Source organism: Taudactylus pleione, unplaced genomic scaffold, assembly GCF_031769625.1.
Source record: "Taudactylus pleione unplaced genomic scaffold, aTauple2 ptg000085l, whole genome shotgun sequence".
Classification (NCBI taxonomy): Eukaryota; Metazoa; Chordata; class Amphibia; order Anura; family Myobatrachidae; genus Taudactylus; species Taudactylus pleione.
Genome location: NW_028284487.1, coordinates 15,351,836 through 15,376,299, shown reverse-complemented (window position 1 = coordinate 15,376,299; position 24,464 = coordinate 15,351,836). Strand labels below are relative to the sequence as shown.

Genomic DNA, 24,464 nt, shown 5'->3' with positions numbered 1-24,464 from the left:
GAATGCGGAGATAAAGACAATGGGCGGGATGCATGACGCATCGCATTCAGGATGCAATGCATCCCACCGCTCTTCACGTGCATGCCGGCGTTAGTAATGTCGGTATGCATGAAGGAATGCTCAAAGGGCCACTCTCTCGGTAAGAGCTGTCTTTTGCAAATGAGGGACTTCCGGGTCCAAGACCGAGAAGCCTCTCAGGCGTGCTGCTGCGCATGCGCAGAAGGACACACATGCCACGGGGGGTGCTGGGAGGTCTTCAATAGGGTATCCCCAGCTAAAGGTAGCATTACCCACCGCATGCAAGCCTGGTGCATGTGAGAAATGCGGTCAAATCCACATTTTTGTGGTTTGACCGCATTTCTACCGTTGCTGCATCCCACCCAATATCTTGTCAATATAGTCATTCATACTTTTGTATTAACTCAATTTTGTATTATGAAGCACTCCTCACCTCAAGTTTATTCTCCTCATGATACCTTAATCTTCCTACACTGTCTGCAGGGCTCTCCACATGTCATATGCTGACACCTTCCCATGAATTATGGAATAATCATTTTGCTCCACACTCAAGCCTATTGTTTCCATGTTCCACATCATCAGGTTAGGATTGTCATCTGGATAACTGCTGGTCTTCCACAACTTCTTAATTTAAGTTGCATCTCCATAGCGAACTTCCATGTTCGCTATGGAGATGAACTTCTCAAATTTGATCATGATCATGCTGGATGCTGCTGCTGTGTACATGCTGTGTGCTGATCCAAACACAGGACTCACTGTGTACTTCACAGTCAGGGTACTATGGCGCTAGTGGTACCTGGGCCCATGACCTGTTGATATGTTCTATTGGTTTAAAATCATAGGAGGTTAACAATAGGCACCAGTAGAATGTGAATATGGACTTTAAGCCACAACAGTGATCGCTAACCAGGCTTGCAGGTTTATTGTAGGAATACAGTGATACAGTGGTACAGACAGTAATGGCATCTGCTTATTTAATCATGGTGGGATTAAGGGGAAGATGACAGGGGCGGTCACACTGGGGCCCCCACACACAAAATGGCCCCCACGCAGGGTTGTTGTGACCCTTCAATTATCGAGAACAGGTGCCCAGCAGCACCTGTTCCCGGACGGGGGATGCCGCGGTTGTCCTGCTTGCATGCATAGTGAGTACACTATTCCTAGTCTCCTAGTCATCAGCGTCATGTGACGTTATGCTGGTCGCTGATGAGGGGACTTGGGAGCTGCTTTGCGCTTTGTACACTAACTCTGCATGCAGAAGTTGAACACAGGTCCCAAAGGTGTGTACTCAGGGGCAATGGGCTGGTAGGGGTGTCCCAAAAAGGGTAGCACTGTGGGGCATATTGGGGGGGCAATGGGGCGTAGGGGTGTCCATTTTATTGTAGGGGCCCCCGCAACTTAGTAGCCCCGGTGCCCCCACAAGATTTAATCCAGCCCTTCTTACCACCCACTGCTTCACTAACTGGTGACTTAATATAATCATTAATTCTATTGTACAAACTTTAAGTTAAATTGAAGCATTAAGTAAGTTGTTATTATTTTTGTTGAGTTAGTTTGTATTATGCTGTTACTGTATGTTAAAAATATTTATATTTTTAACTACTTAAAACCTCCTTGTTTCACATGATAAGTAACAAACACAATATACCCCTATTTATAGAGCGCAGTGATACAATTGTATTATATTTAGATCTTTTAATCTTTCTTGGTAAATTTGGTGATTCAGACTAGGCAGGGGCGGAATGGGATGGAAAACCAGCCCGAGAAATCTGCGGTAGCAGCTGTAATGGGGGCGGGTCTGTTGAGGGGGCGGGGTCTGTGAAAGGAGGAAAATAATTCCATCCAGGGGCGGTGCTAGGGTGTTTGGAGCCCTCCTGCAAATTATTACATTTGTGCACGGTACACAAAGAGGTGTGGTCTCACAAAAGGGGGCATGGTCACACAATAGTATCCCTAATTCAAATTAAAACACACAGTAGTACAATCTTATTCACATTACACCGCACATAGGACCTCATTCAGAGTCGGTCGAATCGGCCGCATGGTCGTACGCCACCGATGTTTGCTATACTGCTCATGCGTAAAGTTCGCAATGCGCGTGCGCAAACTAGCCGCTACGATCAGAAATTTCTCTCTCCTTGAACACAGCCAGGTCGGTAGTTTGAGTGACAGATTGAGCCGTTTGTGGGTGGTAACAGGGGAAGGTGCTTGAAAACAGGGGAGTGGAGATCCGAACGCAGGCGTGCCTAATTATGCGAACAGCGTTTTATGGGAGTGCATACGGTTTATGGGAGTGCATAATTAAAAAAGTAGCGTCATGGCACATGTGACATGGGAGGTTTTTACACTGACATGATCGTAGAGCTTAAGAGAGGGTATGGTCAACCTTAAGCTCTACGACCATTTCCGATGGTCTCGATTAATCCTTATATGCCCGGAGATGACGTGCAATGCGTACGAGAAGGGGGCGTATTTTTTTTAATTCCGACCGCTTCCTCCCCTTGGTCGGCCAGCTACCGATCCGAACTTAGGGCCGCAACTTGCGAGGGAATCATTTGCATATCCGGCCCCTTTTCCCGTACGACCGTGCGGCCGCTTCGATCGACTCTGAATGAGGTCCATAGTGCCCATGATTCACATTACACCACATAGTAGTGTCCCCTATTCCCGTTATGACAGTAGTGCCCCTTATACACAATGCCCATAGTAGTGCCCCTTATGCAATGTCCAGATTAGTAGTGCCCCTTTTGCAATGCCCACAGTAGTAGTGGTGCTTTGCAATGCCCACAGTAGTAGTGGTGCCCCTTTTGCAATGCACCCTGTAGTAATAGTGTCCCTTTTGCAATGATCCCTATAGTAATAGTGCCCTATGCAATGCCCGCTGTAGTAGTATCCCTTATGCAGTGACCCCAGTATTTTTGCCCCTTACGCAGTACCCCCAGTAGTAGTGCCCCTTATACAGTGCCCCCAGTAGTAGTGCCCCTTATGCAGTGTCCCCAGTAGTAGTGTCCCTTACACATAAAGTCACAGACACACACACACACACAAAACACAATACTATACTTACCTGAAGCCCCGCTCCTGTGTCCACCACTGTCTAAGTACTGCGTCCTCGGGCTGGGCAATATGGGAGAGATGTCATCACGTCTCTCCCTTCACCCACTGCGGAAGCAGGAAGGCAGAGCTCAGGAGTGAGCTCCAGCCTCCGGCTGCCGCTTCAGGGAAGGAGCTGCTGGTCACCTGCTGGTAACAAAATCCTGGGACATGGAGTAGGTAGCGGCGGCTCCTCTCCAGGCCGCCACTTCCCTGCAGCGCAGGGCTGGATGGTTACGTTGCGCCGGCCATGGCCCTAACCCTCCCAACCCGTAGCCTACACCTAATCCCCTTAGTGCCTAAACCTAATCTATCAACCCCCCCTCACAGCCTAAACTTAACCCTCCCCTTAGTGCCTACCCCTAACTTTCTCCCTAACCTCAGTACTTACCTCCGGTAAAATGAATACACATATACATATTACCTTATTAAAGACATATATTATAAACATTTAAAATAAAATACTTACCTTTTTTTCTGCAACTATTTGCTTCTTCTGTTCTCACCACTCCTTATCAATTTATTTTTTTCAGCTGGATGGCATCGGCACTGGAGACTGCCTTTCTTCAGATAGCCAGGTCAGGTGGGGAGTAGAGCCATGTCAGATGGGGAGGGGAGGAGAGCCAGGTCAGGTGGGGGGGAGAGCCAGGTCAGGTGGGGAAGAGAAAAGAGCCAGGTGGGGAGGGGAAGATAGCCAGGTCAAGTGGGAAGGAGACGTGAAAGGAGGGGACTCGCGGAGGTCCAGGTCACTGGCCCGATTTGCAGATTTTTTAAAAAGGGGGCAGAGCCAAATGTCAGGAGGGGCGGAGCTTAGCTGTGGGCCGTGGCAGGCAGCTCCGGTAAAAGAATGCTTGGCAGGTCCGTGCAGGCTCCTGTGTCCTCCTGTGCTGTCTGCTGTGTGTGTGCAGGGCAAGGCAGATTGCTGCAGAGATGCCAGACTCCGAAGAGTGGTGACTGATGGACTCCACAAAGGCTTATGGGAGGAGCTGCTGTGGCTGGGCATGCGCAGCAACTCCCCCGGTGGCCATTTGGTTTATTTACTTCAGTGAGCTGCCCATCGGAGCCAAGCTCCAATCTCGCCAGCCCAGCCATTAGCAGTTCAGCAGGGGTGAGTGATGGAAGGGCGGTGGCCACTAAAGGGAACACAAGGGCCGGCTCAGCGGGAACCAGCCCAGTGTCCCAGCGGCCCAATCCGCCCCTGAGACAAGGGATGGACAAACGGCGGTCCCGTATCAACTTTTGCATTAATACAGTATCGGCAACACTGTATTTAATAACCGCAAATATGATTCATCTTCTCCAGCATCAATATCAATATTGCACATGTGCAGTTAAGGAGTCGGTAAGGTCTCGCTTGCACAGTTGGAGAATAAGGAAAAGGTTGCGCATACGAAGTTGGAGAATCAGGAGAATGTCACGCATGCACAGTTGGAGAATTAGCGGAAGGTCACACATGCACAGTTGGGGAGTCAGGGTAAGGACACACATGTGCAGTTGGAGAATTAGCTGAAGGTCACACATGGACAGTTGGAGAATAAGGGAAAGGTCATGCATGGACAGTTGGAGAATAAGGAAAAGGTTACACATGGACAGTTGGAGAATAAAGGTCAGGCATGCACAGTTGGAGAATAAGGGAAAGTGCACGCATGCACAGTAGGAGAATCAGGGTAAGGTCACTCATGCAGAGTTGGATAATAAGGGAAAGGACACACAAACACATTTGAAGAATCATGGTAAGGTCACTCATGCACAGTTGGAGAATAACGGAAAGGACACGCATATGAAGTTGGAGAATAAGGGAAAGCTCACGCTTGTACAGTTGGAGAATAAGGAAAAGGACACACATACACATTTGGAGAATCATGGTAAGGTCACTCATGCACAGTTGGAGAATAAGGGAAAGGACACGCATATGAAGTTGGAGAATAAGGAAAATGACACGCTTGCACAGTTGGAGAATCAGGGAAAGGTCACACATGCACAGTTGGAGAATCAGGGAAAGGTCACACATGCACAGTTGGAGAATCAGGAAAGGTCACACATGCACAGTTGGAGAATAAGGGAATGGACATGCTTGCACAGTTGGAGAATAAGTGAAAGGTCACGTTTGCACAGATGGAGAATAAGGGAAAGGTCATGCTTGCACAGTTGGTGAATAAGGGAAAGCACATGCATGCATAGTTGGAGAATCAGGGTAAGGTCACTCATGCACAGTTGGAGAATAAGGGAAATGTCACGCAGGGACAGTTGGAGAATAAGGGAAAGGACACGCATGCACAGTTGGAGAATAAGGGAAAGGACATGCATGGACAGTTGGAGAATAAAGGAAAGGACATGCTTGTACAGTTGGAGAATAAGGGAAAGGACACACATACACATTTGGAGAATCATGGTAAGGTCACTCATGCACAGTTGGAGATTAAGGGAAAGGACACTCATATGAAGTTGGAGAATAAGGGAAAGGATACGCTTGCACAGTTGGAGAATCAGGGAAAGGTCACACATGCACAGTTGGAGAATCAGGGAAAGGTCATGCATGCACAGTTGGAGAATAAGGGAAAGGACACTCATGCACAGTTGGAGAATAAGGGAAAGGTCACGCTTGCAGAGTTGGTGAATAAGGGAAAGCACATGCATGCACAGTTGGAGAATCAGGGTAAGGTCACTCATGCACAGTTGGAGAATCAGGGTAAGGTCACTCATGCACAGTTGGAGAATCAGGGAAAGGTCACACATGCACAGTTGGAGAATCAGGAAAGGTCACACATGCACAGTTGGAGAATAAGGGAAAGGTTGCACATACGCAGTTGAAGAATAAGGGAAAGCGCATGCATGTACAGTTGGAGAATAAGGGAAAGGTCACTCATGCACAGTTGGAGAATAAGGGAAAGGTCACGCTTGCAGAGTTGGTGAATAAGGGAAAGCACATGCATGCACAGTTGGAGAATCAGGGTAAGGTCACTCATGCACAGTTGGAGAATCAGGGTAAGGTCACTCATGCACAGTTGGAGAATCAGGGAAAGGTCAAACATGCACAGTTGGAGAATCAGGAAAGGTCACACATGCACAGTTGGAGAATAAGGGAAAGGTTGCACATACGCAGTTGAAGAATAAGGGAAAGCGCATGCATGTACAGTTGGAGAATAAGAGAAAGGTCACGCTTGCACAGTTGGAGTATAAGGGAAAGGTCACACTTGCACAGTTGGAGAATAAGGGAACGGACATGCTTGCACAGTTGGAGCATAAGGGAAAGGTCACTCATGCATAGTTGGAGAATAAGGGAAAGGACACGCATGTACAGTTGGAGAATAAGTGAAAGGTCATGCTTGCACAGTGGGGAATAAGGGAAAGGTCACGCTTGCACAGTTGGAGAATAAGGGAACGGACATGCTTGCACAGTTGGAGAATAAGGGAAAGGTCACTCATGCATAGTTGGAGAATAAGGGAAAGGACACGCATATGAAGTTGGAGAATAAGGAAAATGACACGCTTGCACAGTTGGAGAATAAGGGAAATGACGCGCATGTCCCGTTGGAGAATAAGGAAAGGTCACGCTTGCACAATTGGAGAATAAGGGAAAGGACATGCATGTACAGTTGGAGAATAAGGGAAAGGACATGCATGTACAGTTGGATAATAAGGGAAAGGTTGCGGTTGCAGTGTTGGAGAATATGGGAAAGGTTGCACATATGCAGTTGGAGAATCAGGGGAAAGTAACACATGCACAGTTCGGGAGTCAGGGAAAGGTCACGCATGTGCAGTTGAAGACAGCGAAAGGTCACACATGTGCAGTTGGAGAATCAGTGCAAGGTCACGCTTGTGCAGTTGGAGAATCTGCAGAAGGTCATAGAAGGTCATGCATGTGCAGTTGGAGAATCGGCGGAAGGTCACGCATGTGCAGATGGAGAATCGGCTGGAAGGTCACGCATGTGCAGTTGGAGAATCAGCGGAAGGTCACGCATGTGCAGTTGGAGAATTAGCGGAAGGTCACGTATGTGCGGTTTGGAGAATTGGCAGAAGGTCACGCATGTGCTGTTGGAGAATCGGCAGAAGGTTACACATGTGTAGTTGGAGAATAAGCGGAAGGCCACGCTTGTGCAGTTGGAAAATCATACACCGTGAAATGTATCACTCGTTTTGGTAATAAAACTCGTTAGTAAATGAGGCCCTATATTTTCAGTAAATATCAATAGTCTATTTACTCATTCTAACACTTAAAACTTTTTTTTTTAACCCATATTGCCAAAAAGTGTTTATTGAAGTTTAAAGAAAAGAAAAGATAAGCAAATGTGATTTTTCTTAAGCACCACAAAGTAATACTTTATGGTTCCTGTTTCACCAATAATTCACCTTTCCAAAATAATAAAATGCAGGATACTATGTATAGAGTTTGACAAAAAATATCTGCACTTGAAATAAAAATGGATTTTTCCTATGTATAGGAAGAATATGGGACCCCAAAAAGGCTACCATTATATATATGCTAGATCAGTGGTTCTCAAATTCTGTCCTCAGGACTCCACACAGGTCACATTTCCCAGGTCACCCAGCAGGTGCACAGGTGTATTCATAACTCACTGACACATTTTAAAAGATCCACAGGTGGAGCTAAATATTTCACTTGTTATTCTGTGGGAAGACCAGGAAAACATGCACTGTTTGGGGTCCTGATGAACCTGTGCACTAGACAACCAACTGCATTAAATATAGGATCATTTTTTTTTATTTAACACAAGATGGGAGAGTTAAGGGATAGAGGGGTCTATTTACTTAGCAGTTTTAGGAGACAGAGTGAAAAGTGATAAGAAAGTGATAAGGTGCTAGCCAATCAGCTTCCAACTGTCATTTTTCAAACACAGCAGAGATGTGAGATGACAGTTGGGAGCTGATCGGCTGGCACCTTATCACTTTCTTATCACTTTCAACTCTGTCTCTTAACACTTTTTAGTAAATAGACCCCTTAGATCTGTAGAAAATTTTATTATTTGTGTCCTGTGTTAGTTATTGTCTGCGTACCCTCCCACATGACCCTTCCATCAGGTAAAAAATGCTCTGCTCTTGGACTTCCCACCTGATTTGTGATTGCAGTCACCTGTGTTAAACTAGTTAATTGATGAGAAGGGTGTTTCTCCACAGGTGTCTGCAGTGCAAGGCATTTTGTACCTAATAGAATGGGTTAAGACTTATGTTGGAGGGTTTGTAAGACAATAATACCTCTTTTCCACCAAAAACCTGGGTCCGACCTGGGTTTTCAGACATGGTTCCAACCCAGGTCAGACACCGTTTACACAGCACCATCAATCTGGGTTATTCTCAGCTCAGCCCTGTTCACAATGAACCCGGGTCTGCCCTACTAAACTTGTGAGGTCATAGAAAGTAGGAGGTAACTGCTCCACAACCACCAATCAGCTAATTTTAGACATGACACTGCACCATTACCCAGGTCCATCCTGGGTCCAACCCTGGTAGCTACCTGGGTTGGATTGCCAGGTCACTTGACCTGGGTTATTTTTCAGGGACCCTTTTACACTGAGCTGTGACCTGGGTAGACCCAGCAAAAACCCAGGTTTTTGCTCCGGTGTAAAAGGGGTATAACTAACTACTAAGGGGCACATTGTTTGAAGACTCAGTGCCCCATGTGTGTGTGGGTCAGTATGGGAGAGATAGGGACAATGTGCCCTTCGTCCATCTTGGAAAACTATTTTTTTCTGGAGCGCTGGGCGATATTGTCTGGTGATTACAGGTGTTCACCAAACAATAACGGCTAAAGGGGCCACATAATTTTGAGTGACCCTACATTTACAGGTGTAATTATGGGCCCTCTCCCTATATGTGGAAAAAATATGTTTTCTATAGCATAGGGCAGCGGATTAAGACTCTGGGGGGCCCTAAAGAACAATATTTGTGGTGGGGCGATCGGGTCCTCATGCACATTCTTTCAGCATGCACACAAAAAGGTGGCATGGCTACGTGTCACACTCCTATTTCTTGTCACGCTGGGAACATGCTCACCGTTTCCCCAGACAAATGCAGTGAGCCAGTATAGGGTCCCCGCAGCAATACTCAGTCACAGGTAGGTGCAGTAAGCTTGGCCTGTGGTTTCTGGATTCAGGATACAGTGGGTCATAAAACAGGGATCAGCAACATGTTTCAGCCACTACTGTGGCCTTTTTCAAGCTGTATAGCTCCCAAATCATTGCTGGCCATATAAATAGTATGCACTTTGTGGTCATTGGATGTCAGTTTCTCTTCAGTTGATTAATTTTCTGCACGGAATTATAAGGCACGCATGTGTAAGTGCAGATCCAAAGGCTTTTGTTGAGAAACAAAATAACACTCTTATTTGTCTTTTATTGTTATTAATAAATATTATTTTAAGGGCTGGAAAACTTGATTTTGTTACCCCAATAGGACACAGCAGCACAGTTTTTTCTTGTTTATTGTATGTAATGTGGAGCGGGCAATTGCCCCTTTACTACTGCTGCAGCTGTGCCCTTATACCTCTGCTATGTCAAGCGCTGGGTATAAATTGTTTAAGTTCATATTAATTTGTATCTGTATCTACATTTAGCTTTATCCTCTATACTGAAAAATACTAATACATTTGTATATTGTAGCTGAGAAAACGTATTTATTATATTGATGTTAAATATTCTTTTCCTCCTCCTTCAGCATTATACGGTGGTAATTCTCAGCAAGCCATAGGGGAAATAAGTTGGTGGCAGTGTTGGTTACATAGTTGTCATTGTTACATAGATGATGACGTTGGTACAAAGATGATGGCGTTGGTACAAAATTGATGGCGTTGGTACAAAGTTGATGACGTTGGTACAAAGTTGATGGTGTTGGTACAAAGATGATGGCGTTGGTACAAAGATTACAGCGTTGGTACAAAGATGACGGCGTTGGTACAAAGTTGATGGTGTTGGTACATAGATGATGGTGTTGGTACAAAGTTGATGGTGTTGGTACAAAGATGATGGTGTTGGTACATAGATGATGGTGTTGGTACAAAGGTGATGGTACAAAGGTGCTGGCGTTGGTGAAGGCGTTGGTACAAAGGTGATGGTGTTGGTACAAAGGTGATGGTGTTGGTAGAAAGGTGATGGCATTAGTTGTTGTGGGTCATCACTAGATGCCGGGGCTAATTTTCTTATTTTTTCCTGGATGCCTTATTTTTCCTTCTTTTTGCCCGGATGGCTGGATGTTGATGCGGGTCTTTCCGTTTCCTTTCCCAGGCATAGTGTGGGTCATTTCTCATAATCTAGTAAACATAAAGAAAACTGTTATCCAGCTATTTAGGGTCACATTCAGCTCACGGTCTGCTAGTTGGACTTCCGCACTCTATAATAAAGGCTCACGTCTTGTGGGACCCTGAATCTGTTTTTATAGCCTGTGACTGTCAGATATGTAACACATTCTTGAAGAGCTGACCTAAAAAATAGCCTATTAAAAAAGTCACATGCAAAATATCATATTTCCACCCATATGTGAAGCTTGACATGCATTCTGGGCAGCAACAGTAACATAGGCACATGGATTACACCAGGCACACATCACAGGCACTTACAGTATGTCCCATTTGCACCCATGCTTAAACCATCTCCTTTATGTCTAATAAATGCATACACTCTTAGGTATAGGTACAGCTGCTAAAACCTCTCAAGAGCAAGTATATGTGTACCTGGACACACCATGCTGCAATGCAAGGGGTGAACAAACATTTATTAGTTGTTTTGCATGAAGGATAAATACTGGTTGCATAAAATGCTGGACGGGGGGGGACTATCAGAGGAAAACACCAGTCAATCACAAACAGTCTGCAAGTCCAGCAGCCATCATCATCATCATCCTTTACTTTACTGTACTTGGACAAAGTTAGAACTCCATTGCCCCCCTAACGCAGGAGAAAGGCATAGGTGGATATAGCATGTGTGCACCACTGTTCTGGGTACTCTCAGAGCAAATTCATGCAAGACTGAACATTTTCCCCATTTTCTTTGTTATATTTAATTACGGCTTTATGCATCATTACTGATATGTAGGAGATATTGCCAGTATCTCCTACATTATCATAACATAGGCAATGTGCAGTGGTCATCTGACTAAGGAGGATAACTCACAGCTATGTTAAAGCAGCTTTGAAAGTCATAGGGACATTGCCGGGACAGCCGTTTACACAACAGCTATTCCAGCTGACCATTCTTATTACATTCTGCTGATAAATAATTTCTTATTGCCTTGATTCGCAATGATAAGAATATAGGGTGATTGGGCTGACGATTGTATAGGTGCATATGACGGTGTAATGGTTAGCGTTACTGCCTCACAGCAATGAGGTCATGGGTTCAATTCCCACCATGGCTCTAACTGTGTGGAGTTTGTATATTCTCCTTGTGCTTGCGTGGGTTTCCTCCGGGTACTCCGGTTTCCTTCCACACTCCAAAAATATACTGGTAGGTTAATTGGCTCCCCACAAAAATTAACCCGTGTGTGTAGGTGTGTGTGCATATGATAGGGAATATAGAGTGTAAGATCCACTGGGGCAGGGACTGATGTGAAGGGCCAAAAATTCTCTCTGTTAAGCGCTGCGGAATATGTGTGCACTATATAAATAACTGGTAATAATAATAATATGCAGTAGCGTTGCAGGAATGTTAACAAATAAATGGCTTATAACGCTCCTGCAATGGTCAGAATCAGGAGGTTGCATCTTATGGGCTGTTTAATATTTGTCAGCCCTGAGCTCCTGATACCATAGAAGTCCGCACACACTGAGCTATGTGTGTACAGGCCTGACAGGGAGCATTTACCCAATCAGCAAAGTAATGGATTAGGTGTGTACTGTACCTAGCTTAAGGCAGAGACTCCATACCCTACATCACTGATCACACATCAGTAATAACTACGTTATATGTTTTTGTGCAACACACAAAGCTCATTACCCTTGCCAAATGCTCTAGAATGGGATTATGGGCCTGATTCAGAGCTGAACGCTCTGACCAGAGCGCTCGCTCTGAATCAGGGCCCTCCTACCTTTTTTCGGAGCGTCCTCTTGACCATCGCGACCTTCGGGCTTGTGACGGAGACCCTGCGGTAGGGTCTCGCTGCCGCAACCCTGGAGTGATTTTGGCTCTATCAGAGCCAAAATCACTCCCACTGACATCACTAGTGGGGCCAGCTTGAGACGGTAGGCGTTCCCATGGGAATGCCTCCATCTGGCAGGCACGCCCCCGGCACGCCCACCAAAGGGGGCGTGCTGTCAATCAACATCGACAGCATGCCCCCTTTGGTGCGAGACCCGGAGCGATGGAGAGCCCGTCGCTCTCCGGGTCTCGCGCATGCGCACGACGGAGCTCCCTCCGTCGTGCGCATGCACAGTGGGGGACATCGACCCGCTTGCGAGCGTACTGCCATTCACGAGCGGGTCTGAATGACCCCCTATGTTGGTTGGAATGACATGTTTATCAGATACATTACACATTACACTGCTTACAGAGAGGTTTTCTTAATGACTCCCATTATGGTCCATGAAATTCTCCTACATTTATTTATTCTAATAAATTACTCACCACTTCCAGTTATTCACGTGCAACAAATGTCCTGTGCTGCATCCTCACCCAAAACCTGTTCTTCAACATATCAAACGTCTCGAGTGGAATAGGAATGTCAGCATCACAGTACATTGTAAAGTAAGAGAAATTCTCCTCTTCCATTTGATTAGCCAGGAACCTGTGGAAACAGAAGACCACGAGAAGTAAGTCTGTGCCATCTAGCCATCAAATATGCAAATCATGTCTTAGTTTCCATCAATAGGACCTACCATTTCTGTCACAGGTCCCATTATGTTAAGTACAAGGCAATAAAGTAGACTGTGGTGTGGTAGGGGGAAGAGGGTGTATGTATCACTGGGTACAGCCCTTTGCTGGTGACAGTGCTGTAGAAGCTGCTGACCTCTTATTACTCTGCACAATGTAATAATGAGTTTTCTTGAAGGCAGGTGCTATAATATATAATATACAGTACCGCATGCAAGGGATGGGGGATTTGAGTACCCAGAAACCCACCCTGGACCATTTTTTTTTCAGATGGAGACAGCCTTGTTTTTGACTGTGCACCAGCCGCAGGCCACTCACCACGATCAGAGCTGCCCGGACACTGCCTGTTTAGTTGTGAGCGCTTCCGCATCAGGTGGCTTTTATATCACCTGACGTGGAAGCGCTGACAGCTGAACCGGCAGGGTCCGGGCAGCGTGCCGCAATTACAGTCCTCACAGGTACCTAGGAGGAGGTCTGCAGCTAGCAGCAGAACCCACACATGTGTGCAGGACTGGATTAAGGCTTGTGGGGGCCCTGAGGCAACTAAATTGTGGGGGCCCCACCAAGCCACACGGAGCCTACTTAACCCCACCCCACCCACCACACGGAGCCTAATCCTACTCCCCCATGTGTGTGTTAAACACACACGCACACACACATATATGATATATATATATAGATATATGTAGAAAATGTAATATATATATATAGATATATATATATCATACTAACACACACATATATAGTATACACACATAAACACATACAAACACACTAACACATATACATACACAGTATACACACACTAACACATATACAAATTAACACATGCATACACATATATACACACATACTGTATATACAATAGCACATACACATATATACACACAAACACAGTACAAACACTTACTTGTATCCAGCAGCTTCAGGTTGCTAATGGGGACGGGCAGCTCACATCATTAGGCTCTGCCCCCTCACGTTGTAATGCAGTGATTCGCGGTTGATTTGGGGGTGGGGCTTGTCATATTGGCTCTGCCCCCATTACGGCCGGTGAAGAGGGGAATTGGTCCATCGGGGGGGGGGGTTTCTAAGCACTCAGAAATCCCCCTGCGTGGTCAAGAGTGGGGGCCCCTCTGTGTGTGGGGGCCACAGGATGACCGACCCTGTCACCCCCCCTTAATCCAGACCTGCATGTGTGTGTAAGCAGCTATGGGAGGCGCTCTGAAGGGGCACCTCCTCCATTGTCCACAACATATTCACCCCACTTAGGGCTGTAACTATGTACCCGGAGTGTAATGTCGCGGCCGCCCAATACATGGCACCCCTTCCCGGCACCTGAGAAGCCACCATACACTAGTGGAGAGCTCAATGTCAGACCATCAGCTGCTGCCTTTGTCTATCTATAGCCTGTCTGCATGCGAATGCTACATTACAGTGTCAGCGGCTGTGACGCGGGGGCACTAAATTATAACTTGCCTCTGGGCATCTGGGATGAACTTACGCCACTGTGTAAGTATGCTATGTGCATGTATGCTCTATGTGTGTGTTTGTAAGTATGCTGTGTGTATATGCTACAGTATGTGTATGTATGCTGTGTGTATGTATGCCATGTGAATGCTATGCAGCAGGCTCCGTACATACTCAGAAAAGAACGGGGGCCAGCAGAGTGTTAAGTAACTATTACAGCTCTGGATATGTATCTCTGTGGCAGCTGGGTATATCCCCTACAGGGAGTATATAGCCCCAATATCTCACTTATAGCCCCTGTGTCATTTGGGCTGTTTAGTAAATGCATATAATCCTTTATTGTTCTTTATTGTTGGACATACAGTAATGGCTGTAGATAAGTAAATAGCCCCCGACTTGCCTAAGAAGTTTTCTAGGACATTTGGGGGCCTATTCATCGAAACATAATTATCACATGTGAGTTCAAACTAGGGGTGAGCGGGTTCGGATTTCTGAAATCCGAACCCCCCCCCGAGCCCCCCCGATCCGAGTCCGATCCGAATCAGGCTCGACTTTTCCCGCCTGACTCGGATCTGAAATCGAGGCAAAACGTCATCATCCCGCCTTCCGAGTCTCGCGGGTTTTGGATCCTATATAAGGTACCCGCGTCGGCGCCATTTTCTCACTCGGCTGTGGACAGTGAAGAGGGAGGGTGGGAGTTAGGGCTGTGTAGTGTAGTGTAGTGCTGCTGTTGTCCACTACTTCAAAGTCCATAGGGGCTGGCTGTGTTGTGCTGTGCTGCTGTTGTTAATAGTGTCATAAGTAAAGGGCCGGCTGGCTTGACCGTTAAGGGTGCTGTAACCCCCGAAAGTACACTCCAGTCCAAACCCCAAAAAAATTTATTTTCTGTGTTTGTGAATTGTGTGCGCAGTAGCCGCACGTGCATCAACAAAGTAGTGCCAAGCGTGCGCCTGTGTCATAAGTAAAGGGCCGGCTGGCTTGACCGTTAAGGGTGCTGTAACCCCCGAAAGTACACTCCAGTCCAAACCAAAAAAAAAATAATTTTCTGTGTTTGTGAATTGTGTGCGCAGTAGCCGCATGTGCATCAACAAAGTAGTGCCAAGCGTGCGCCTGTGTCATAAGTAAAGGGCCGGCTGGCTTGACCGTTAAAGGGTGCTGTAACCCCCAAAGTACACTCCAGTCCAAACCAAAAAAAAAATTATTTTCTGTGTTTGTGAATTGTGTGCGCAGTAGCCGCACGTGCATCAACAAAGTAGTGCCAAGCGTGCGCCTGTGTCATAACTAAAGGGCCGGCTGGCTTGACCGTTAAGGGTGCTGTAACCCCCGAAAGTACACTCCAGTCCAAACAAAAAAAAAAATTATTTTCTGTGTTTGTGAATTGTGTGCGCAGTAGCCGCATGTGCATCAACAAAGTAGTGCCAAGCGTGCGCCTGTGTCATAAGTAAAGGGCCGGCTGGCTTGACCGTTAAAGGGTGCTGTAACCCCCGAAAGTACACTCCAGTCCAAACCAAAAAAAATTTATTTTCTGTGTTTGTGAATTGTGTGCGCAGTAGCCGCACGTGCATCAACAAAGTAGTGCCAAGCGTGCGCCTGTGTCATAAGTAAAGGGCCGGCTGGCTTGACCGTTAAGGGTGCTGTAACCCCCGAAAGTACACTCCAGTCCAAACCAAAAAAAAAAATATTTTCTGTGTTTGTGAATTGTGTGCGCAGTAGCCGCACGTGCATCTACAAAGTAGTGCCAAGCGTGCGCCTGTGTCATAAGTAAAGGGCCGGCTGGCTTGACCGTTAAGGGTGCTGTAACCCCCGAAAGTACACTCCAGTCCAAACCAAAAAAAAAATTATTTTCTGTGTTTGTGAATTGTGTGCGCAGTAGCCGCACGTGCATCAACAAAGTAGTGCCAAGCGTGCGCCTGTGTCATAAGTAAAGGGCCGGCTGGCTTGACCGTTAAGGGTGCTGTAACCCCCGAAAGTACACTCCAGTCCAAACCAAAAAAAAAATTATTTTCTGTGTTTGTGAATTGTGTGCGCAGTAGCCGCATGTGCATCAACAAAGTAGTGCCAAGCGTGCGCCTGTGTCATAAGTAAAGGGCCGGCTGGCTTGACCGTTAAAGGGTGCTGTAACCCCCGAAAGTACACTCCAGTCCAAACCCAAAAAAAATTATTTTCTGTGTTTGTGAATTGTGTGCGCAGTAGCCGCACGTGCATCAACAAAGTAGTGCCAAGCGTGCGCCTGTGTCATAAGTAAAGGGCCGGCTGGCTTGACCGTTAAGGGTGCTGTAACCCCCGAAAGTACACTCCAGTCCAAACCAAAAAAAAAATTATTTTCTGTGTTTGTGAATTGTGTGCGCAGTAGCCGCACGTGCATCAACAAAGTAGTGCCAAGCGTGCGCCTGTGTCATAAGTAAAGGGCCGGCTGGCTTGACCGTTAAGGGTGCTGTAACCCCCGAAAGTACACTCCAGTCCAAACCAAAAAAAAAATTATTTTCTGTGTTTGTGAATTGTGTGCGCAGTAGCCGCACGTGCATCAACAAAGTAGTGCCAAGCGTGCGCCTGTGTCATAAGTAAAGGGCCGGCTGGCTTGACCGTTAAAGGGTGCTGTAACCCCCGAAAGTACACTCCAGTCCAAACCAAAAAAAAATTATTTTCTGTGTTTGTGAATTGTGTGCGCAGTAGCCGCACGTGCATCAACAAAGTAGTGCCAAGCGTGCGCCTGTGTCATAAGTAAAGGGCCGGCTGGCTTGACCGTTAAGGGTGCTGTAACCCCCGAAAGTACACTCCAGTCCAAACCAAAAAAAAAATTATTTTCTGTGTTTGTGAATTGTGTGCGCAGTAGCCGCATGTGCATCAACAAAGTAGTGCCAAGCGTGCGCCTGTGTCATAAGTAAAGGGCCGGCTGGCTTGACCGTTAAAGGGTGCTGTAACCCCCGAAAGTACACTCCAGTCCAAACCAAAAAAAAATTATTTTCTGTGTTTGTGAATTGTGTGCGCAGTAGCCGCACGTGCATCAACAAAGTAGTGCCAAGCGTGCGCCTGTGTCATAAGTAAAGGGCCGGCTGGCTTGACCGTTAAGGGTGCTGTAACCCCCAAAAGTACACTCCAGTCCAAACCAAAAAAAAAATTATTTTCTGTGTTTAGCCGCACGTATATATCAAATCGATATAACATAAATGGAGGACCAAACTTTCTCCGATAAAAATAAAATAGAGAAAGATCAAGAACCACTTCCTCCTAGTGCTGAAGCTGCTGCCACTAGTCATGACATAGACGATAACATGCCATCAACGTCGTCTGCCAAGGCCGATGCCCAATGTCATAGTAGAGGGCACATACAATCCCAAATGGCAAAGTTCAGGAAAATGACCTTGAAAAAGACATTTAAATCAGCTGAAGAGAAACGTAAACTTGCCAATATGCCATTTACGACACGGAGTGGCAAGGAACGGCTAAGGTCGATCCCTAGTATGTTCATGACTAGTGGTTCAGCTTCACATGACGATGGAAGCCCTCCTCCCACTAAAAAAATCAAAAGAGTTAAGCTGGCAAAAGCACAGCGAAGAACTGTGCTTTCTAAGAAGATATCACAAATCCCCAAGGAGAGTCCAAGTGTGGTGGTGGTTGCGATGCCTGACCTTCCCAGCACTGGACGGGAAGAGGTGGCTCTTTCCACCATTTGCACGCCCCCTGCAAGTGCTGAAAGGAGCACCCACAGTCCACTTGCTGATATGCAAATTGAAGATGTCACTGTTGAAGTACAACAGGATGAGGATACTGGTGTAGCTGGCGCTGAGGAGGAAGTTGGCGAGGAGGATTCTGATGGTGATGTGGTTTGTTTAAATCAGGCTCCGGGGGAGACAGTTGTTGTTTTGGGATGAAAAATCCCATCACGGTCATGCCTGGGCAGAAGACCAAACATTCCACCTCTTTGGTCTGGCAATATTTCTATCCAAATCCGGACAACAACTGTCTTGCCATATGTACCATATGTAAAGGTGAAATAAGTAGGGGTAGGGACGTCAACCACCTAGGAACATCCTCCCTTATACGGCACCTGCAGCGCGTTCATAAAAAGTTACTGTCAAGTTCAGAAACTTTGGCTAAGACCGTAAGCAGTCCAGGGACACCTAAATCCCGTTGTCCTGTTGTATCCAAGCGCCTGCAAACCACACCGTCAACTCCCTCCTCGTCAATTTCCTCCTTAGTCAGGATCGGAAGTAGTCCTGCAGGCCATGTCACTGGCATGACAGACTCTCCTATCCGGGATTCCTCTGGAGGATCCTGCATTGCTACGCCTACTGCTGCCGCTGCTGCTGTTGCTGCTGCTGGGAGTCGTTCATCATCCCAGAGAGGAAGTAGGAACACCACTACTTTTACTAAACAATTGACCCTCCAACAGTCCTTAGCGAGGAGGATGAAGTACGACAGCAGTCATCCTGAAGCAAAACGTATAACTGAGGCCTTGACTGCTATGTTGGTGTTAGACGTGCGTCCGGTATCCGCCATTAGTGCAGTGGGATTTAGACAATTGATGGAGGTAGTGTGTCCCCGGTTCCAAATCCCGTCTAGATTCCACTTCACTAGGCAGGCGATACCGAGACTGTACAGAAACGTCAGAAAAAGTGTCCTCAGTGTCCTGAAAAATGCCGTTGTACACAGTGTCCACTTAACCACGGACATGTGGACAAGTGGAACAGGGCAGACTAAGGACTATATGACTGTGACAGCCCACTGGGTAGATGTATCACCTTACGCAGCAACAGCAGCAGCGTCACCAGTAGCAGCATCTCAGAAACGCCAGCTCGTTACAAGGCAGGCTACGCTGTGTATCACCGGTTTCAGTAAGAGGCACACCGCCGACAACCTCTTAGAGAAACTGAGGGAAATCATCGCCCAGTGGCTTACCCCACTTAGACTCTCCTGGGGATTTGTGATATCTGACAACGCCACCAATATTGTGCGGGCATTACATCTGGGCAAATTCCAGCACGTCCCATGTTTTGCTCACACAATAAACTTGGTGGTGCAGAATTTTCTGAAAAGCGACAGGGGCGTGCAGGAGACGCTTTGGGTGGCCCGAAAATTTCTGGCCACTTTCGCCATTCAGCGACTGCGTGCCGAAGACTGGAGCGCCAGCAAACACTCTTGAACCTGCCCCGCCATCACCTGAAGCAAGAGGTTGTGACGCGGTGGAACTCAACCCTCTATATGCTTCAGAGGATGGAGGAGCAGCAAAAGGCCATACAAGCCTATACATCCACCTATGACATAGGCAAAGGAGGGGGTATGCACCTGACTCAAGCGCAGTGGAGAATGATTTCCGTGTTGTGCAAGGTTCTCCAGCCCTTCGAACTTGCCACACGTGAAGTCAGTTCAGACACAGCCAGCTTGAGTCAGATCATTCCCCTCCTCAGGCTTTTGCAGAAGCAGCTGGAGAAAGTGAAGGAGGAGCTAAGACGGAGCTATTCCGCTCGGCATGTGGGACTTGTGGATGAAGCCCTTCATTCGCTTTGCTAGGATTCCAGGGTGGTCAATCTGTTGAAATCAGACCACTACATTTTGGCCACCGTGCTTGATCCTAGGTTTAAAGCCGATGTGGTGTCTCTCTTTCCGGCCGACACAAGCCTGCAGAGGTGCAAAGACCTGCTGGTGAACACACTGTCAGCTGAAGCGGAACGTGACACGTCAACGGCTCCTTCTTCATTTTCTCCCGCAACTGGGGCTGCCAGGAAAAAACTTAGGTATCCTAAGCAACCCGCTGGCGGTGATGCAGGGCAGGCAGGACCAAGTTTGGACATCTGGTCCGGACTGAAGGACCTGGCAACAATTTCTGACATGTCTACTGTCACTGCAAATGATACTGTCACCATTGACAGAATGGTGGAGGATTACATCGGTGACAGCATCCAAGTAGGCATGTCAGACAGTCCATACCTGTACTGGCAGGAAAAAGAGGCAATTTGGAGGCCCCTGTACAAGCTGGCTCTATTTTACCTGAGTTGCCCCCCCTCCAGTGTGTACTCCGAAAGAGTGTTTAGTGCAGCCGGGAACCTTGTCAGCGAAAGGCGTAGGAGGTTGCTTCCACAGAATGTGGAGAAGATGATGTTCATCAAAATGAATTATCAGCTCTTCCAGGGAGACCAGCCTCCAGAAGGTACAGAGGGACCTGTGGTGGTGGATTCAAGTGGGGACGAGTTAATACTTTGTGAGGATGAGGATGTACACACTGAAGAGGGTGAGGAATCGGTGGATGAGGAGGATGAGGATGACATCTTGCCTACGTAGAGCCAGTTTGTGCAGGGACACATTAATTGCCAGCTTGTTTTGTGGGGGCCCAAACGAACCAATCATTTCAGCCACAGTTGTGTGGCAGACCCTGGCGCTGAAATGATTGATTTGTTAAAGTGTGCATGTCCTATTTATACAACATAAGGGTGGGTGGGAGGGCCCAAGGACAATTCCATCTTGCACTTCTTTTTTTTCTTTGCATTATGTACAGTTTGGGGCCTAGTTTTTCTAACTGCCATCCTGTCTGCTACTGCAGTATCACTCCTAGATGGGTCACGTGTTTGTGCCGCCCACTCGTGTCGCTTAGCATAGTCATCCAGCTACCTCGGTGCAACCTTTTGGACATAAAAACACTATTGTGAGGTGTTCAGAATAGACTGGAAATGAGTGGAAATTAAGGTTATTGAGGTTAATAATAGCATAGGAGCAGAGAAACCAACAAATTCTGTGATTTTAGCTGTTTTTATGCTTTTTTAAAAAAAAATACAGATCCAAAACACAAAACCCAGAACCCATAACACGGAAGGGTGGTTTTGGCAAAACCAATCCAGATCCAAAACATGAAGAAAGATCCAGATCCAAAACACAAAACACGAAAAGTGGCCGGTGCACACCCCTAGTTCAAACACAGTTTAGGAGGCTTTCATCATGCCTCCTGCCCTAAACTGTCACTTCCAAAAAACTGCTGTTTCTATGAAGCAGTATTTCGTAAGGGAGAAACTTTTCACTGCCTGTCTTACACAGGCTGCAGAATTCACTGCCCCCCCCGTATGATACGGGAACCCCCCCTCCCCTCCGCGGGTGTACAATCCAGCACCCCCTCCCCTTGCAGGTGTACAATCTGGCCCTCCCTCCCACCCCCCACAGGTGTGAGACCCCCTTCCCTTGCTGGTATCCGCCTGCTTCATGACGCTGCATCTCCGTAACCCGGCTCACCTATATTCTTTCGGTGAGCTGGGCCACATGTCGGCTGTGCAGACACAGCAGGGAGGGATCTGAATAGATCCATGTGCTGTGTGGCTGCCATGTAAATCTTCACAGGCTACCGTGTAAACAGCAGCCTGTGAAGATTATCGAAGGCTGAACGCCATCTCAGAGTGATGTTTAGTAACACCATCAAGTTCCAAAAAAATGCTTTTTCGGAACTTGATGAATGGCCCTGACACTTATTTTTTACAAAAGTATGTGAAAATGTAAATTTTTACATGCTTTTGTGAAAAATAAGTGATGATGAATAGGCCCCTTGGTCTCCAGATATACAGTAACTGAGTAATCAACAAATAAAAATACTTACAGAGCGCAGTAGAAATTGATGGAATTATACTCGCTCAGGGTCAGGTGGGCTCTCTGGAAGTAGGTGAACACCATGGCCAGTAAGTACTAGGATAGAAATACCAGTTACAGCATCAGAATGGAAAAATACATGTGTACATAGCCCAGCAGTCCTATCTTCCACTGTTCAGCTCCCTGTAGCTCAAAAGGCAAACTATTAGGGGCATGGCTGTGGGATTTGGTGACATGGAGGATCTAATGGGCTGTTTCTGAGCCATACCCAAAATGGCTGTAATTGTGGGCAGCTGCGGAAACCTGCAAAACTGTCAGAGCCAGATTAACAACAGGGCCACTAGGGTGGTTGCCCAGGGCCCCCCACACATCGCTACACAGGGCCGGCTCTAGGGGTGTTCGACCAGTGCGTTCAAACAGGGGCACCACCCATAGAGGGCACACCCCTCCCCAACATCCCGATTTCAGCAGGACAGTACTGTCCCACTATTCCACCCATGGGCCAAAGTGGCCCACGGGTGGTCAAATTGAGAGGTTGGGGACCCCCACCATCACAGCTGTGTGGCCATGCCAGACCCTGGTGTCCGAATGGATGCTGCGCGCATGCGCGCGGCATCCATTCAGTAACGGGAGAGGGGCTGGGGGAAGCCCAGCTACTCAGGCTCTCCCCAGCTAGCCCGACGGTATTTGGAGGTGTGCCATGCGGGCACGCCTCCAAATAATGCCACATAGGGGTGTGGCCTATGGTAATTAGACCACACCCCCATTTTTGGCGCTGTTGGAGCACACTGTAAAGAGCCGGCACAAGGTGCTCCAACTCCTGGAGCCGCCTCTGTTGCTACATCACCAGCATTGGGGGCACTGTGGCATATGTGTACTGAGGATCCTGTGTGGCATAATGTAAACTGGGCACACTACTTTGTTGTGCTGGGAATATTTACTCATTATACTTTTTTTAATAACATTGCCAGTATATATTATTGTAAATTTTATTGGCAGGGGCCCCCAGAAGTTAGTTGCCCTAGGGCCCCTATAAACATGAATCCATCCCTATTTACTACTTTATGCTAATGCGAGTATCTATGTAACTAATGAGGGGACAGTGGGTGTGCAAGCAGAAACCAGTGACACCCATTGACCTCACACCGGCAGCCTCAGCCGTCATCATTAGTGTCTGCCCCATGCTAGGTACAAGAGATGTGTGAGTAACAGGCTTCCCTTCCCCGTACACATGCCTTAGTAACTTGGAGCTTTTTATTTACCCCAACAACACTTCCACGATGCTCTACAAGTCAGGGTGGTTCCCAAATGCCCTATTACATGAAAACACCGATCTGGCCAATGTGGGACTGCCTCAGAATAGGACGGCATACACAATATTACGCAAAGTCGCTTCTGACGCAAATTGTCCACACTCAGGAGGGCATCTCATTACATCTCCCGGCAGCTGCAATATTTGCATATATTCGGATAGCAGATGAGTACATATTAGCAGCTGTGACGGCATTAACGTATAACTCTGATCAGCCCCAAGTCCAAAAATATTAAACATGACCTTTCACTGTTTACGTTTGCATTACCCTGGTAATAGGTAATATCAGCCTGGTTACTATATATTACACACTACAAATCTAAGATAGTAATGGTGACGTAACAATAAAATAAATACCTTGTCTGACATTCTCATGGTCTTATCCAATTTAAGGAATGCTTTGATGGTACTTTCTTCTGCAAACAAAAAAATTAAATATTCAAATCCTATATACTATAATGGGGAATATTTCTATACTCATTTCCTACAGGTAACAGAACATAAGTTGGTGCTGCCCATAGAAGCCATTTGGACATTTACTCTCATTTTTAAACCACTAGGAAATGACAGAATCTCATTGGATAAAAGGTATACCTGCCTTCCTACAGTTACCAATAACGTACTCATCATGCTATTAATGTAGTCATGTAACGTATTAGACAAAACTTTGCTAGGAAAATTTGTCATACTAATGTTGGATCAGGACTGCTGGGTAGCTGGCAGAGGGCTGACTCTGGGCACAATACAGGACAGGCGGGGATGGATTATATGTGCTCTTTAATCTGTTATCACAGGAACACAACAGGCACCAGCATATCAAAGGCACTTCCAGGCTCTTAATAGTGATGATAATTATTTGCTCAATGCTTATCCCCTCCCCATTAGAATGTAAGCTCTCACAAGTAGGGACCTCTTCCCTCATGTGCTACTCCTTACACTTTCTTGTACTCCTTACTCCTCATAAGGGCACCTAACACGTCTCTGCCAACTCCCTACTGCTTATTGTGAGTGTTTTAATCACTATTGCAGCAATGTATATAGGCCCTCATTCAGAGCCGTACGCTCTGAGCAGAGCGCACGCTCTGAATGAGGGCCGGGCTCCATTTTCATGGAGCGTCCTCCTGGACGCTCGTATAGCTGTGGGTCACCACCCACAGGCTATACGAGCGTGCTTTGTGATGGCCGCGATG

At 46.8% G+C, this 24,464-nt stretch overlaps 1 protein-coding gene across 1 annotated transcript; it reads right to left on the bottom strand.

Moving 5' to 3' along the window:
- Positions 1-12,692: 12,692 nt before the first annotated feature.
- Positions 12,693-23,678, bottom strand: LOC148532071 (speedy protein 1-A-like). The gene is made up of 3 exons (XM_088468293.1): positions 23,632-23,678; positions 21,973-22,058; positions 12,693-12,843 (listed from the first exon to the last, which is right to left on the bottom strand). Exons 1-3 carry the CDS (start codon positions 23,647-23,649, stop codon positions 12,693-12,695), a joined length of 255 nt encoding a protein of 84 aa, XP_088324419.1. The 5' UTR covers positions 23,650-23,678.
- Between the last annotated feature and the right edge of the window lie 786 nt (positions 23,679-24,464).

What these genes read in the sequence shown, in the direction of transcription:
- LOC148532071 (XM_088468293.1), bottom strand. An exon ending in ATCAATTTCTACTGCGCTCT is followed by an intron (nt 12,844 to 21,972) that starts GTAAGTATTTTT and finishes CTGTTTCCACAG; the next exon opens with GTTCCTGGCTAATCAAATGG.